This window comes from Scyliorhinus torazame, chromosome 16 (assembly GCF_047496885.1).
Source record: "Scyliorhinus torazame isolate Kashiwa2021f chromosome 16, sScyTor2.1, whole genome shotgun sequence".
NCBI classification, from domain to species: Eukaryota; Metazoa; Chordata; class Chondrichthyes; order Carcharhiniformes; family Scyliorhinidae; genus Scyliorhinus; species Scyliorhinus torazame.
Genome location: NC_092722.1, coordinates 189,243,818 through 189,261,921, shown reverse-complemented (window position 1 = coordinate 189,261,921; position 18,104 = coordinate 189,243,818). Strand labels below are relative to the sequence as shown.

The window sequence follows — 18,104 nt, the reverse complement described above, 5'->3', positions numbered from 1 at the left end:
CTACAGTCAGACCATCAACAGGTTTACGCAGCTGGACACGTACCCTCTCCCCCGCATATCCGACCTGGTAAACAGGATCGCGCATTATAAGGTCTTCTCCATGGTGGATCTCAAGTCCGCCCACCACCAGCTCTCCATCCGCACTAGTGACCGCAAATACACTGCCTTCGAGGCAGATGGGCGGCTCTATCACTTCTTAAGGGTTCCCTTTGGTGTCACTAACGGGGTCTTGGTCTTCGTCCGACGTAGCTCTGGCGGCCACCCTCACCAAGCGGGCAGACCGGTGGCCTTCTTCTCACATACCCTCCATACTTCCAAAATCCACCACTCCTCAGTCGAAAAGGAGGCCCAGGCCATAGTAGAAGCTGTGCGACATTGGGGGCATTACCTGGCCGACGGGAGATTCACTCTCCTCAGTGACCAACGGTCAGTTGCTTTCATGTTCGATAATGCACAGCGGGGCAAGATAAAAAACGACAAGATCTTGCGGTGGAGGATCGAACTCTCCACCTACAACTACGAGATCTTGTATCGTCCCGGGAAGCTAAATGAGCCTCCTGACTCCCTGTCCCGCGGCACATGTGCCAACGCACAAGTGGACCGCCTCCGAGCCCTCCACGAGGACCTCTGCCACCCGGGGGTCACGCACTTTTTCCATTTTGTCAAGACCCGCAACCTTCCCCCACTCTATCGAGGAGGTCAGGACAGCCACCATGGACTGCCAAATCTGCGCGGAGTGCAAACCGCACTTCTACCGACCAGAGAAAGCGCACCTGATAAAGGCTTCCCGTCCCTTTGAACGCCTCAGCATGGACTTCAAAGGCCCCCTCCCCTCCACCGACCGCAACACGTACTTCCTGAACGTGATTGACAAGTACTCCCGGTTCCCTTTCGCCATCTCCTGCCCCGACATGACCGCAACCACCATCATCAAGGCCCTCCATAGCATCTTTGCACTGTTGGGTTCCCCGCTTACATACAAAGTGATAAGGGGTCCTCCTTTATGAGTGACGAACTGCGTCAATACCTGCTCAGCAAGGGCATCGCCTCGAGCAGGACGACCAGTTACAACCCCAGGGGTAACGGACAGGTAGAGAGGGAGAACGGAACGGTCTGGAAGACCGTCCTACTGGCCCTACGGTCCAGGAATCTCCCAGTCTCCCGCAGGCAGGAAGTCCTCCCGGATGCCCTTCACTCCATCCGGTCGCTGCTTTGTACCACAGCCAACCAGACACCTCACAAACATCTCTTGTCTTCCCAAGGAAGTCCTCCTCTGGGACCTCGCTCCCGACCTGGCTGGCAGCACCCGGGCCCATCCTGCTCCGAAAACACGTGCGGGCGCACAAGTCGGACCCGTTGGTTGAGAGGGTCCATCTGCTCCATGCTAACCCCCAGTACGCCTACGTGGCGTACCCCGACGGCCGACAAGATACGGTCTCCCTACGAGACCTGGCACCCGCCGGAACCCCACACACACCCCAGCCACCAGTCCCACCTTCCCCTCCACCGCAGCACCTTACAGGAGGATCGGTCCTTCAGCCGGCCCCGTCTAGGCCCCCAAACCCACCGACGTTCCCCGCAGGCGCTCCCTTCCCAGGTCAGCCGTTTTTCCCACCAGCGCCGTCTCGGGGTGACGAAGCTGTCATGGAGATCGAAGCCACGCTCCCGGAGTCACAGATGCCCGTGCCTCCACTGGAGTCACCGCCGAAGCTCCGACGATCACAGAGGACGACCAGGGCCCCCGATCGACTGATTGCTTCATTTTAACTGTAAACTGTAAATGTAAACCATCAAATGTACATAGCTATCAGAATTGTAAATAGTTGCAAAACGCTGTACGGAGGTATTACGGTACCTCCATAACTAATTCTACCACATTGCCATGTTTTGTAGTTTTCAGGCCACCACCCACGCCGGACTCGTTTTTTAACAGGGGGTGAATGTGGTATTATAGGTATTACGGTACCCGATAGTCTGAAGCACCATTGGTGGAAACTGTATGCTTTCTATTGGTTAGGATGTATGGTAGCTCCGCCCTGCTAGGCGGGCTATAAGAACCCGTGCCGCCCCAGCAGCCTTCATTCTGTGCCTGAGCTGCTGGGGGAAACATCTAGCTTATTAAAGCCTTCAGTTGGACTACAACCTCGCTTCAGTGGTCATTGACCGTGCATCACACACATAATAGGTAAAAAGGTAAAGTTGCCATATTCCCAGATGATCACAGGCTGCTTTCCGCTTTGAGGGGGGGAGCTGACTGGTGGTGGTTTAACCTGAAGATTACCACACTCAGGCGAGGGGAAAGGTTGAGAAGGCGAGGCCTTCGTGAATAACCTCAGCCGGCCTCGCTCTGCATCATAAACCAGCCGCCTAGCCAACTGAGCTAAACCGACTCCCAATAATAAAGATGCACACACACATGCACACAATACACGTGCTCACACACACTCACACCTGCACACAATACACGTGCTCACACACACTCACACCATACACATGCACACAATACACGTGCTCACACACACTCACACCACACACACATACAATACACGTGCTCACACACACTCACACCATACACACACATACACAATACACATGCTCACACACACTCACACCATACACACACATACACAATACACGTGCTCACACACACTCACACCACACACACACACACAATACACGTGCTCACACACACTCACACCATACACACACACACAATACATGTGCTCACACACACACCATACACACGTACATTCACACGTACACACATAGACGTACACACATGCACATATACTCAGAAAACTGTGCATATACACACATGCAGACATAAGACACATGCAGAGACGTGGCTCATACATGCACATCCTGCGTGAACAGTGTGATCCAAATTCTTTATCTTCTACCTCATAAACCCCTGTCAGAGTGGAGACCACTCCACCAGCGCTTTAACCAGAAAGGAAATATTAAGAACGGGAACACAGTTGTGTTTTTGTTCAGAGTAGTAATCCACTCACAGGGGAACTGGCCGCAAACAACTCCACAATCTCCCCTGGTCATCTCAAGAGCTCCCAATGTCACTTTGATGCCAAATCATATCCTGCTCACCGTGTAGTGAACAGGCTGCCCTACTTTCAAAATAAACACAGGGGACAGAAGAGAGTGTGTTATCTCGAGGCCTGATTATATAATCCTGACACAACAAACTCTGCTTTATTGGAATATCAAGACCAACTTAAAGTTAACTTAATTCTCAAACACACAGTGCATGTGAAGCACTTCTGCGAAAAGCTGAATTGAAAGCAGTGAGCTGTTTTGAAATGAAGATTAATTGAGTGTGAAGGTTGCATTTTGGTATATTTCCCCCCTCTCCCAATCCCGCTGTTGGGGATCTGCAACAGTAGAAATTGGTCCTAGTGCCTGTTCTAAAGGCATGCCAGAGTGCAGATTCAGAGAGGTTGTGCCCCATAAGCCACCCAAAATTGGGCGGCATGCGTTTCCAAACAGCTCCTGTGATTGCCAACGTAAGGCATTCGGCCCCGTTGTAAAATGTCTGTTTTAAGCCCCCCCCAGCCCCCCTCGGAAAATGGAAGCACCTCGTGGAGTGGGAGCGCAGGGTAGGTAGAGAGAGAGTGAGAGAGCTGGGTGGACACAACTTCACTGAGTGTGGTTCACGGGCTCGGGACCAGCCCGTCAGCATAAAGCGGGGACTCAGTGGCCAATCCTCCCAGCTAAGCAAGCCTCCAGACAGTTGCAATCTGTACCCCTGCCCCCTCCTACAACACCCCACAGCACTCACCCAAGGCTGTTCCCAGTGAGCCTGAAACTCCTTCACATCATTGGCTGAACTATTTGGAGTCTGGAACAGGCACTGATAGTTCACCCAAGTTATTTAGCAAAGTCCCAAGGCCCAATATATATATATTATATTACACACATATATTTAAAGACAGTTTTGCCCTCTGACGACTGAGATGGATGCCACGATGTGTGAAGCCAAGTCACGTCACATTCTCTGGTAAGGAGAATATATCACACATTACACATTTGAAACAACCGGCAGCCATTCAGCCCCAAAACCATTTTCCACGATTGCATTGGCCAAGGTGTACCACACTCACCTTTGGACCATATCCCTCGATTATCCTACCCAACAAAAACCTATTCATCTCAGTCTGGAAGGCTCCAACATTCAAAGCATTCAGTCAAGTGAATTCTAGTTTCCCACTCCCCTTTGTGCGAAAATGTCCTTCCTGATTTTACTCCCAAGCCACACTGCGCTAGTTTTAACATTATATCCCCTCCTTCTTGAATCCCCCACCAGAGGGAATAGTTTCTCCATGTCCACCCTCCCAAAACCAATTAGCTTAATCACCTGTCAATTTTCTATACTCACGGGTCTTTGAATCGAAGCTTACGCAAACTCCCTTCAACACCGACGCACAGAGGCAGCAGGGTGGTCCTTCCACAAGGAACGCTGCAGCAATTCACCAAGGCTCAATCCTTCGACAGCACCTTCCAAACCTGCGACCGCTGCCATCTAGCAGGACAAAGACAGCAGATACCTGGGAACCCCATCACCTGCAAGTTCCCCTCCAAACCACTCACCATCCTGACTTGGTCTATTGTCATTCCTTCACTGTCGCTGGGTCAAAAGCCTGGAACACCCTCCCCAACAGCACTGTGGGTGCACCCACACCTCATGGACTGCGGGGGTTCAAGGAGATTCACCGCAAAAACACCCAGTGCAAGAATGTTAGGCATCCAAGGTGAACGTTCAATCTTTTAAAAAAGAATATTGTGCGCTAGTCTGAATGACAATTCTGCATTTTTAATTGCAGGTTTATTTCCATGTAAAAGGAGAATATGATGATACAGATTGTATATTCTCATTACTCGACACTTTTCACAGGATATGTACCAGAAGAAATGCAGATTATAATGTGTAATATTACTCACATGATTTAACACTTTGTGTTCTTGCAACAGGTACTGGATGATTTTACGCACAATTTACACAATCAATAATCATCACGGTAGAGTGGGATAGACTAAATTATTTATTTGATATTATTTACGGGTTTACAGTTTTAGAATAATCATGTAGATGTACAAGTTTGTAAAACTGTCACAAACCGAATGAGGAAAGTTATATAAAATTTTGGGAAACATTGCAATGGAAATGCATGGAAATCAATATGTCAGTATGGCCCTTCCACGCGATGGTGGTCCTCCTTGCTGACCTCCTCCCTCAAAGGTGAACCTTCCTTCTTTCTCAACCGCCTCCCTCTTGATACCCTCTTCCAAGCCCTTGAGGGCGAGCTTTGCAGAGAAGGGTGTTTCATAGATTATCATAGAATTTACAGTACAGAAGGAGGCCATTCGGCCCATCGAGTCTGCACCGGCTCTTGGAAAGAGCACCCTACCCAAGGTCAACACCTCCACCCTATCCCCATAATCCAGTAACCCCACCCAACACTAAGGGCAATTTTGGACACTAAGGGCAATTCAGCGTGGCCAATCCACCTAACCTGCACATCTTTGGACTGTGGGAGGAAACCGGAGCACCCGGAGGAAACCCACGCACACACGGGAAGGATGTGCAGACTCCGCACAGACAGTGATCCAAGCCGGAATCGAACCTGGGACCCTAGAGCTGTGAAGCAATTGTGCTATCCACAATGCTACCGTGTTGAGCAAGAGAAGGTCAGGAAGAGTCGCCATCAAAGAGTAGGAGGAAATCATGAGGGAAGGGCCACCATTGAGGAAGGTGAGGGAGGACCAGGATCACCATTGAGGGGGGCAGGTCTGGAAGGACCAGCTAGGGCCACTGTCGACAGAGGCGGCTGGGAATCTTAGTCAAGGAGCACGCACTGCAGGCACTTGTGAGGCATGAATGCCTCATGCAGGATGTGGGGGTAAACTTAACACAGAGGCAGGTGCTGTACCTTAACTTGAACTCCAGTGAAGAAAGCAGCCAGCACCACAAAGCCCAACAGAAAAATAAAAATAACAGTCCTCGCATGAAGGCAAGCAGAAAGGAGGGGCTGGGGAACCTGGCATGTCCTATTCAGCCAATGATTGCTGAATAACAACAATCAGAACAACAATTATTGGTTGAGCAGCATGTCAATCAGGATGGTCGATGCACCAGATTGGCTACTTTGGGCACTGCCAGGACAGCTTGTTCTAGAGCACGAGCCCTGGTGTTTTGCACCTTGGGCACGTCCGCCCTCCCAGGCCCAAAGCAGATTCCTATAATTCCCTCCGCTGAAACCTGATTGATAACAGATATGGGCCTAAAGCCTCTGGATCCACCCGCCTGACGGACAAGCCAGAGATCCACTGTTCTGAATAATTCATTCAGTATGGTATTCTTGCTGCCCTCAAATCCTGTGGCCTGGTGGCGGCACAGGCCCTGACCAGCACCTTCTCAAGGAGCAATTAGAGATGGGTAATAAATGCTGTTCCTGACTGCAACATTCACATTTCATGAAAGAATGGAAAACGTTTCTCATAATTAACCCCTTTCCTGTGAGGCAAACGAAGACAGCTCTTTTGGGAAGATTTGGAAAAGAATTTCTATTCTAGACCAGCCAGCCTTTCCTGCATCAACCAATCGTCGAGTTGTACCGTGCAGAAAGGCCTCCTCGTCCCATTAAGTCTGTACCGACAATAACCATCCCTAATCCCCGGGCTAATCCCATTAACCAGCACTTGATCCATATCCTTGAAACCCCTCATCCAAACCCCTCAGCTTCAAAACGAGGCCTGTCAATGTCGTCAAACCTACAAACGCTAACAACATCCGACAGCCCGAGGGGCAGTAGAGGTGAGCTTCAAGCAGCCATCCTTCTGCGCTGCTCTGGTTGAGGTGGCTTAATATCAGCTTGTGACGAGCACCTATTTCCATTTCTGCACCTTTGTGACCTCCGTTAAAGTAGGACGCCAATTAATGTTGCAATACAGGCAGTTCGTGCTGTCGGTTCACAACCATTTCAAACTGGGCAAAGGTCATCCCAAATATCTTGTTGACAGAGAGAAGGAGAGTGAGAGAGAGAGAGGTTTCTGATTAGTAAGTTTGCAGAGGACACAAAGGTTGGTGGAATTGCGGATAGCGATGAGGACTGTCGGAGGATACAGCAGGATTTGGGTTTTGTCTGGAGACTTGCGCGGAGAGATGGCAGATGGAGTTTAATCTGGACAAATGTGAGGTAATGCATTTTGGAATGCCTAATGCAGGTAGGGAATATACAGTGAATGGTAGAACCCTCAAGAGTATTGAAAGTCAACGAGATCTAGGAGTACAGGTCCACAGGTCACTGAAAGGGGCAACACAGGTGGAGAAGGTAGTCAAGAAGGCATACGGCATGCTTGCCTTTATTGGCCGGGGCATTGAGTATAAGAATTGGCAAGTCATGTTGCAGCTGTATAGAACCTTAGTTAGGCCACACTTGGAGTACAGTGTTCAATTCTGGTCGCCACACTACCAGAAGGATGTGGAGGCTTTAGAGAGGGTGCAGAAGAGATTTACCAGAATGTTGCCTGGTATGGAGGGCATTAGCTATGAGGAGCGATTGAATAAACTCGGTTTGTTCTCACTGGAACGAAGGAGGTTGAGGGGAGACCTGATAGAGGTATACAAAATTATGAGGGGCATAGACAGAGTGGATAGTCAGAGGCTTTTCCCCAGGGTAGAGGGGTCAATTACTAGGGGGCAGAGGTTTAAGGTGAGAGGGGCAAGGTTTAGAGTAGATGTACGAGGCAAATTTTTTACGCAGAGGGTAGTGGGTGCCTGGAACTCGCTACCGGAGGAGGTGGTGGAAGCAGGGACGATAGGGACATTTAAGGGGCATCTTGACAAATATATGAATAGGATGGGAATAGAAGGATACGGACCCAGGAAGTGTAGAAGATTGTAGTTTAGTCGGGCAGCATGGTCGGCACGGGCTTGGAGGGCCGAAGGGCCTGTTCCTGTGCTGTACATTCCTTTTTTCTTTGTTCTTTGTTTGTTACAGCCCGGTGAGTCAGCACAAACAAAACAGACAGTGGTCTTGAGAAGTCAATGTGCTAAATAAAAATCCTGCACACAAAATTATAATTTTTCTTTCGGGAGACTCAGAAAGTTCTGGGGCTGGATTCTCCGCACGGCGACGCTGAAATCGCGTCCAGCACCGGGGCGCTGAATCCATTTCCACGCATGGAATCGGGACCGGCGTCGGTTCCACGATTCTCTGGCCCCCGTAAAGCGGCGTCCCCTACCTGCGGCCATTGCCAGGCGCCCGCCCTGCTATTCTCCTCCCCCGACCAGCTGAGGTCCCGTCCCGAAGGCGTGGATCTGATGGTCCTGTCGTTCGGTATACTCGCGTGGCACGTGCGGACTCAGTTCGCGGCCGCCCGTGGTTGGGGGCTGGCCGGTCGGGGGGGCCTCATCCAGGGCCGGGCTATGTTTGGCCGGGCGGTCTGGGTCGGGTAATGGAGGCTGATTACCATCTCAGCAAAACCATCTCCTGTGAGTTACATTCCAGGCCACGGAACTGATCTGAGTTGAAAGAAAGCCTGTTTGTGTTTTTCTCCTTCTTGGCAACATGGTCGCACGGTGGTTAGCATCGTTGCTTCACAGCTCCAGGGCCCCGGGTTCGATTCCCAGCTTGGGTCACTGTCTGTGCGGAGTCGGTACGTTCTCCCCGTGTCTGCGTGGGTTTCCTCCGGATGCTCCGGTTTCCTCCCACAAGTCCCGAAAGACGTGCTTGTTAGGTGAATTGGACATTCTGAATTCTCCCTCCGTGTACCCGAACAGGCGCCGGAATGTGGCGACTAGGGGATTTTCACAGTAACTTCATTGCAGTGTTAATGTAAGCCTACTTGTGACAATAAAGATTATTATTAATATACACAAGAAAAGGGGGTTAAACATCAACTGCTTGCCTGGTCACTGTGAGCCAGTCTGGTGTTCCGCTCCTGCTAATTAGCTGTGCTAGTGTGTGCTGTGAAGGTCCCAGACGGAGAACATCCATTCAACATCCCTGCGCTCTCAGGTCAACAAAACCATTCTCTCTCTCTGACTGCAAAGCCAGGGTTCAAAAGGAAACAAGACAACTCTACCATAGTAGAGTTAACGCCACCATAATCGCACAACATAACTACCACAATGATTCACCGTCTGCTACACGCCAAAGACTGATTAGTATTTATTTTTAAACTTTTACTTTTGAACTCATTTCACATTGCTAATCTGTATGTATGCGTCATAGAAGTTTACAGCACAGAAAAGGCCCTTCAGGCCAACGCATCTGCGCTGGTCAAACAGAACCACCTAGCTATTCTAATCCCATTTTCCAGCATTACCCATAGCCCGAGTCCCAGGCTCCCAATGCCCCCTGGGTGAAAAAGATTTTTCTCAAATCCCCTCTAAACCTCCTGGTCATTGATCCCTCCACCAAGGGGAAACGTTTCTCCCTGTCTACTCTGTCTAAGCTCCTCATATACATCTCAATCCTGTCCGTCTCATCGCCCCCCCCCCCCCCCCCCCCCCCGCCCCCTCAGTCTCCTCTGCTCCAAGGAAAACAATCCCAGCCTATCCAATCTCTCTTCACAGCTAAAACTCGCCAGCCCAGGCAACATCCTGGTAAATCTCCTCTGCACCCTTTCCAGTGCTGTCACATCCTTCCTATATTGTGGATTCCAGAAATGCACACAATACTCTAGCGGTGGCCAAACCAACAGTTTATACAGTTCCAGCTCTCTTTGCTCTTAAACTCTATGCCTCAGCTAATAAAGGCAAGGAGACCATATGCCTTCTGTTTTTTTTAATAAACATTTTATTGAGGTATTTTTGGTACAGTAACAACAAAATAAACAATATACATGAAACCGTAAACATAGCGCAAAAGCCATTTACCTCTCGAACAGGTCCCACCCTTATTACCCCCCTACTCTAACCTAAACTCTAACCGATTAATTTCCCGCAAAGAAGTCGACGAACGGTTGCCACCTCCGGCTGAACCCTAACAGTGACCCTCTCAAGGCGAACTTGATTTTCTCCAAACAGAGAAAGCCAGCCATGTCCGATGGCCAGGTCTCTGACTTCGGGGGCTTTGAGTCCCTCCAAGCTAATAGTATCCGTCTCCGGGCTACCAGGGAATCGAAGGCCAGAACGTCTGCCTCTTTCTCCTCCTGGATTCCCGGGTCTTCCAACACTCCGAACATCGCCACCTCTGGACTCAGCGCCACCCTTGTTTTTAACACCGTGGACATGACGTCCGCAAACCCCTGCCAGAATCCCTTAAGCTTTGGACATGTCCAAAACATGTGGACATGGTTCACCGGTCCTCCCGCACATTTTGCGCACCAGTCCTCCATCCCAAAGAATCTGCTCATCTGGGCCATTGTCATGTGAGCCCGGTGAACAACCTTAAATTGTATCAGGCTGAGTCTGGCACATGTGACCATATGCCTTCTGAACCACTGTATCTACCTGCCCTGCTACCTGCACAAGATCCCTCTGATCCTCGGGGCTTCCCAGGATGCTGCCATTCATCATGTCTTCCCTTGTCTTGTTTGTCCTGCCCAAGTGCATCACCTCACATCTATCTGGATTGAATTCCATTTCCCACTGTCCATTGTATTGCTATTATTTTTTTCTTGTGTTTTAGTAATTAATAAACTCACTCTCCCTGTTAACTCAAGATGGCCTGGTTAAATCGGCTCCTACTAAAATTTAAATACATTTGGACAGAGGAAAGGCTTCCACGAGGGAAGGGATCCTTTTTAAATTAACCTTGCTGTGATCACCGAACAAAGAGGATTCAGTTCAGCCTTCCTCACCCGGGCGCAGAACAATTTGGGAGACCTCGCTCATTGGCAACCCCCTCAACATGGTAAAGCGAGGGGCTCCTTTCTCCCCTGACATAATTTAAACAGGCAAAACTGAAGGAAACACTGTAATTACACGGTTCAAGAAGAAGATCGAGTCAGAGTAGAGGAGAAGATGGAATCTCGAATAGCTGGTGCTCAAAAGTTTTTATTTTCTAATATCGCGACCTATTGTTCAGTGTTGGCACAAAGTAGAACCATGGGCCCGAATCTTTCGCCCGTCGGGTGGGGGCGCACGCAGCGAGCGTGAAACACGCCTCTGGCTGCGATCGGCCCCGGAACGTGATCTCACGGACAACCAATGGGCAGCCAGCATCAAACGCGCGGAGGGAAAGGCTGGGCGCTGCGGGGGGGAGGGCGGGAAGCAGGCTGGCGCTGAGACAAGGTAGGGGGCGGGCTGGCGCTCCGAGTGGGCACCCTTACGTGGATATCCGTTAAGGAGTTGACTCAGGGAGCTGAAGGCCTGCAGAAAATAAATCGCGATGGAACACCACTGCAAACAGTGTCAAACACAGCGAGCAGCACCTTCAAACACAAACGTCAGTCCCCAGACACCTTTTCAAATTTGATTTCAGTCATTATAGTTTCACACCAACAATAATTTTCTACTTCTTGACATAGCTGCAATCATTTGAAAGTGGTAACTGTAAGTTCAACAAAGTAAGCTGAAGCATCTATAAACATTTGGAGGTTTAGATTTTAATTCGGTTATAGGCCTGAGACTCTACATACAACAGACTGAAACTGCAGAGTACTCTGTATCCATTTAAAATAAACATGCCCTGTTAGCGTCTCCATTGCCCTTTCCATTCACACTTATCAGACTGTAAGGATCCCGGGATGCATCTATGATCTGGGCTATGTTAGCCAATTTTAGCAGGGAAGATCCCAGGAATACTGCAGTGGCCCTCGACACATCGAATTAGAGGTGAGGTTAAAAGAGCAAAATCGAATCGCAAACCAGTGACCCCTCTTCAGAATGCCTTGCCGCGGATTCAGAGGGAGGATGGCATCAGGCTTGAAACCTTCAGGGCAGGAGGGGAGAAAACTGGAGGGATAGCAGATGTTGAGAAAAGAATGGTGCATGCATCCTGAAGGGGTGTTGTAGTCACCACTATTGGTATATTGTGTGTATTACGGCACTGCCCGTATATTACTGGTACGACGGTAAATCCCTGCCTGTTGGCTCCGCCCAGCAGGCGGAGTATAAATGTGTGTGCTCTCCGGTGCTGCAGCCATTCTGGTTCCAGCTGCAGGAGGCACAACATCTTGTTCAATAAAGCCTCGATTGTTCCACCATTCTCGTCTCGTGGTAATTGACGGTACATCGGGGGGGGGGGGGGGGAATCTGCAAGGTGGTAGAGGTCCCACTTCGCAGCGTCTCCCTCTGCTTCCTCCCTGTGCTTTAGCTTGGCCGGAATTCTCTGGCCGCTGCGACTCACGTTTCCCGGCGGCGGCGAGGGTACGGGTGCAGTGGCAGGCGGAGGGGGAGGGGGAGTGGGGGGGGGGGGGGAGAGAAACAGAAAACACACAACTCAATTCCAGCTTATCTCGAGGGAAACCAACAAGTTTGTTGTTGATTCGGACCCTCGTCATTAGTGCAGCTACTTCCTGTGGGATATGACCAAACCCTGCATCATCCAAATCCATCTGCACAACAAATATCAAAGGAGGTTGAGAGCAGAGAAATCTAAGCAAAGCATATTTATCCAGAAGTAAATTATTGAAGGCTTGCAAAATCCGCAGCAAAGTGCCAACTCAGAGTTTACATGATTAATAAAAGCACCAAGTCAGGAGATATCCTGCACTGACCGTATGTTTTGGGTTATTCAGCAGGAGCAGAAACCTTTGTTGCTCTGTGACATTATTAGGCAAACGTAGCTTCAGGAGTGTGATTACTTACTGGGTTATCAGGCCGTAGCTTCTTGGAGGGTGGGCCTCCATCCTCCGGGTGAAGCATGTAGTACAGACGGACCTTGTTGGCATGCTTCTTGCTCTGAGGAAACAAAATGGGCAGATGGCTTACGATTGAAGTCGTGATTCACTGTCAAAACATAAAAAAATCAGACCACTGAGAGAAGAAAGCCATTCAAACCGACTGACCCTGCCCCATCCACTGACAGGGCAATCTGCTCAATGATATACTCAGGACTCAGCTATGGTTCAGTGGGTAGCACTCTTCTCCCCTCTGCGTCAGGGAGGTCGCAAGTTCCATTTCAGAACCTAATCTAGGCTGGCAGATGTTACTGTGAATGATTTTCTCTCCTCAGGCACTGCACCCGCCCCCCCCTCCTTTCCTTCAAATCTACCGGCATCATCACTTCTTCCTCAAAAACTAGTCACTGGCAGTGGTTTCTCTTCCCCCTCCTGCACCATTGCCTCAGCTGTCCCCCTGAGGATCAATCCTGGGACCCACCTTCTATTTCTCACGTAGACGCTGCCTCTCCGGCATCATTATCCAAAAGGATAGCCGTTTTCACATGTACACTGATGACAGCGAGCTCCATCTCATCACCACCACTGTCGACTCCTATCAATGAACTATCAGACTGCTCCTCTAACATCCTGGATCAAACAGCGCAGATTTCCCCCAATTCCGTATTGGGAAAGTCAAAGCCATCGTGTTTACGGGATGGTTTTCTGGACCATTAGGTTGAGGAACCAACTAGAGAGCAGGCCATTCCAGACTGGGTACTGTGTAATGAGGACGGAATCATTGGCAATCTACTTGTGTGTGACCCATTGGGGATGAGCGACCATAACATGAAGAGTTTTTGATCAAGGTGGAGAGTGAAGTAGTCGATTCGGATACTGGGATGCTGAATCTTAATAAAGGAAACAATGATGGTATGAGGCGCAAGTTGGCTATGGTAGGTTGGGAAACGTTACTTAAAGGGATGACAGTGGATAGGCAATGGCAAACGTTCAAGGAGCGCATGGGTGAACTGTAACAATTGTTTCATCCTGTCTGGCACAAAAGTAAAATGGGAAAGATGGCCAATCCATGGCTTACAAAGGAAATTAGAGATGGTATATGATCCAAGGATGAAATTGACCAAGAAAAACAACAGGTCTGACGATTGGGAGCAGTTTACAATTCAGCAAAGAAGGACCAAGGTATCCATTAAGAGGGGGAAAATAGAGCACAAGAGTAAGCTTGCAGGGATCATAGAAACTGACTGTAAAAGTTTCTATAGGTATGTGAAGAGAAAAAGATTGATGAAGACAAATGTAGGTCCCTTACAGTCAAACACAGGATATGTATAATAGGGGACAAAGAAATGGCTGAGCCCTTATAATCAGAAACAGGGGAATGTATAATAGGAGCAACTAAACACATACTTTGGTTCTGTCTTCACAAATGAGGACACAAATCTGATACCAGAAATGTTGGGGAACACAGGGTTTAGTGAGCGGGAGGAACTGAAGGAGATCAATATTATTGGAGAAATGGTGTTGGGGAAATTGATGGGATTGAAGGCTGATAAATTCCCAGGGCCTGATAATCCACATCCCAGAGTACGTAAGGAAGTGGCTCTAGAAATAGTGGATGCATTAGTGGTCATCCTCCAGGATTCTATAGATTCTGGAACAGTTCCTACAGATTGGAGGGTAGCTAATGTAACTCCACTATTTAAAAAGGGAGGTAGAGAGAAAACAGGGAATTATGGACCAGTAAGCTTGATGCCGATAGTGGAGAAAATTCTAGCATCCATTATCAAAGATTTTATAGCAGAGCACTTAATAAATGCAGGATCGGACAGAGTCAGCATGGGTTTATGAAGGGGAAATCATGCTTGATAAATCTACTGGAATTCTTCAACGATGTAACTAGTAGAGTTGACGAGGGGGAGCCAGTGGATGTAGTATATTTAGACTTTCAGGTGGGTTTTGACAAAGACCCGCATAAGAGATTATTGTGTAAAACTAAAGCGCATGGGATTAGGGATAGTGTATTGAGGTGGATAGAAAACTGCTTGACAGACAGGAAACAAAGAGTAGGAATTAACAGGTCTTTTTCCACTGGCAGGGAATGACTAATGAGGTATCGCAGGGATCGGTGCTGGGACCACAGCAATTCACAATATATATGAATGATTTAGGTGAAGGAACAAAATGGAATGTCTCTAACTTTGCAGATGACACCAAGTTGTTTGGGACGGTGAGCTGTGAGGAGGAGGCAGAGATCCTTCAGTGCGACATATAAGGAGAGCTTGAATCGATTATGACTGTACTCGCTGGAATTCAGAAGGATGAGGGGGGATCTCGTAAAAACCTATAAAATTCTACAAGGGATAGGGTGGATGCGGGAAGGATGTTCCCGATGGTGGGGGTGTCCAGAACCAGGGGTCACAGTCTGAGGATACGGGGTAAACCATTTAGGACTGAGATGAGGAGACATTTCTTCACCCAGAGAGTAGTTGGCATGTGGAATTCGTTATCACAGGAAGTTTGCATGTTTTCAAAAAGCAACTAGATATAGCACTGAGGGTGAAGGGGATCAAAGGATATGGGGGGGGGGGGGGGGTAAGCGGTGGTAGGCTACTGAGCTGAATGATCAGCCACGATCATAATGAGTGGCAGAGCAGGCTCGAAGGGCCACCTCCTGCTCCTATTTCCTATGTTTCTAGGTATTGGGTCCCTGGTACAAACTCAGTTTCCTCGCCACCTACTCCATCCATCTCTCAAGCAACGTCCTGAAGCTGAGCCAGGATATTTGTAACATTGGTCTCACATGGACCCCGAGAGATACCTTCCACTACACATCGCCAGCCTCATCTATTTCTACCTCTGTAACATCATCCGACTCGACCCTCCCCCCAGCACATCCGCTGCTGAAACCCCCATCTGTATTACAGTTACTTCCAGACTTGCCTATAATAACTCACTGTCGGCCTCCACGTTTTGCCCTCTGTAAACGTGAGGTGACCCAAAGCTTGGCTACCTGTGTTCGTACCCACGGCAAGTGCCAATCCCCTAGTCACTAATCTGCATTTGCTCCCGGCAAATTAACGCTTTGATTTTAAAATTCTTATCCTTGTCTTCAGATCCCTCCATATTCTCAACCCCCCCTGTCTCTGCGTCATCCACTGTAAAAGTATGAACTTTAACCAGTGTGGAATCTTCTGGAACTGACTTTTTGTCAAACATTGGACATTAAAATGCTGCAAACGATGGCTCCTGAGAGCCACCTGGCTTGGGCTGTGGATTCAAGCGACCACACTGTCTCAAAACGACAAACGAACACATTCCAGAATAAGAAATGTCGCAACTCATCTCCTAAAACCATCCAAAAGGTGCTCCCTGTCTTGAATGGATCATTCTGAAACCAAGACAATGATTGTCCCCAAACACCGCCTGCAAACCATAGTCCAGGCTGTGGCGAATCTACTCCGGGCGGGATTGTCTATTGGTGGGAACCTCCACTTCGCCGGCAGCGCACTCACGCCCACGGATTTCCCAACGGCGTGGGGGGGTGCCCCATTGGAAACCCCATTGGCCAGCTGCCGGGACGGAGGATTCCTGTTGCCGGCGAGGAGACGCCACACCGGTAAACGGGTGTGGCAGGACGGAGAATCACGCCCTGGAAAACGGGGGGGGCTGTGAGAAACCCCAAGGTAAGACACCCATCTCGATCTCCCTTTTAATCTTTAAGGGCTGTCAGCAAGACACAACAACTGCACAAACCTCAGCAGCAGTGAGGGCAGCAACACCTCTGACTGAGGATCTAGAAACTGCAACATTGCAAGGTCTCGAAGCTTGTTCCTTTTCAAGACCACCAATGAGGAAAACTGACTTCTTGGTGACAAGACTACAAGCAACTAAGTTTGTGACTTGCAGAAAGTCCATCTCTTCAAGAGAATCCTGCAATGACGCCGATATTCAACCTCAGTTATTGAATTTACCTAACTATGCTTCAGGAATGAAAACCTCTTCTTCACCAGACCTGCACTGCATGTTTCCTAAGATGCGCCAATCACAGGAATTACAAACTACTCTTTTGTTTATAACTTGTATAAGTGCACGATTCTCTCTAACCGTATTGTCCTCGAGTGAGTGTTTGTGTGTGAGCGTGAGGGAGAGTGTGGGTGAGTGAATAATGTGGGGCGGAGTTCAACCAAACAATTTGTCATTTTGGCGAGTTTGGCGGGGGTTTTCTTGCCGACCTTTCGGATGAAAACCTCACGCTATTCAACCACACCTAGGGCCGGATTCTCCGGTTCCCCAGCCACCTGTTACTCGGTGGTGCACCATTCGATTCTATCTTCCCGCTTTTCAATGGGATTTCCCATTGTAGCCACCCAACGGTGCCAGGAACCCCGCGGACATGATGCACTGCCAGCGGGAAAAGTGAATCGCAACGCCCAGAAATGTCCAGCCCTAGTCATCATTTTGGGCCTTGTGGAGTTTCTCCCCGGTCGGGAGCTGAACAGGCCGGCGCCAGGCCAGCTGCTCAGAGATGGGGCCGCCATTTTGAAAGGGTGCCCCAACCTTTCAATGAGCTTGAGGGTTCCCCAAACTACCCATGGGCAATGTCACACCACCGCACACATAGGCATTACCGCACACCCTCCCAAGCGAGGGGTGGCTGAGGGCCCTCCCTTTCCAGGAACCCCCACCCCTCCCTTTCGGGTCCCCCTTTCATGACTACCACCCTTAACCCCCCCAAACGTTATGAAGCCCCTTCATACCAACCCTTCACCACCCAACCCGCCATAGCCCGCCCATTACCTCTTTCATGGGCATGATCCATTGACATTAACAATGCCGACACAATGATGTCACACAGACCCTGGTAGGATGGAACAATGTGGTGTTGGCGGGGGGGGGGGGGGGGAGGTTGTGGTGCGATGATGGACGAAGACACGTCCTATATGAAGCGGGCGAGGATGAGGGCCTCCCTGGCCCTTTGGGCTTGCCGAAGCCTTGCCGCCTGTCTTCCATCCTTCAGCTGGACCTCCCTGCGTTCATCCTCTAGTCCCACCCTGTCTAGCGCCTCCTCTTCCTCCTCCTCAGAGGTGGCCGCATGTTCCTCCCCCTCCACCACATCGCCCTGCTACGGTGCAAGGCCACCACAAAGGGGGTGACCCCGGGGGGGGGGGGGGTACTGCAGTGCACCACCACAGCGGTCGAGGCATCGCAACCGCATTTTGAGCAGTTGGGGACACTGCTCGATGACAGTCCTAGTGGCCACATGGGCCTCGTTGTATGGGCTCTCCGCCTCGGTCACTCTC

The 18,104-nt window shown here is 49.7% G+C and overlaps 1 protein-coding gene and 1 long non-coding RNA gene across 4 annotated transcripts in view; one reads left to right on the top strand and one right to left on the bottom strand.

Annotated features, from left to right (window-relative positions):
* The window catches only part of LOC140393316 (zinc finger matrin-type protein 4), a 588,935-nt gene that overhangs the window by 546,932 nt on the left and 23,899 nt on the right, over positions 1–18,104 (bottom strand). For all 3 annotated transcript variants that reach the window (XM_072479642.1, XM_072479644.1, XM_072479643.1), the window contains one exon: positions 12,773–12,865. In XM_072479642.1, coding sequence (XP_072335743.1) covers positions 12,773–12,865 — 93 coding nt within the window. The remainder of the gene's footprint in view (positions 1–12,772; positions 12,866–18,104) is intronic.
* Positions 1–18,104, top strand: part of LOC140393317 (uncharacterized) — an 83,626-nt gene that overhangs the window by 47,408 nt on the left and 18,114 nt on the right. The gene's annotated exons all lie outside the window — the stretch shown is intronic.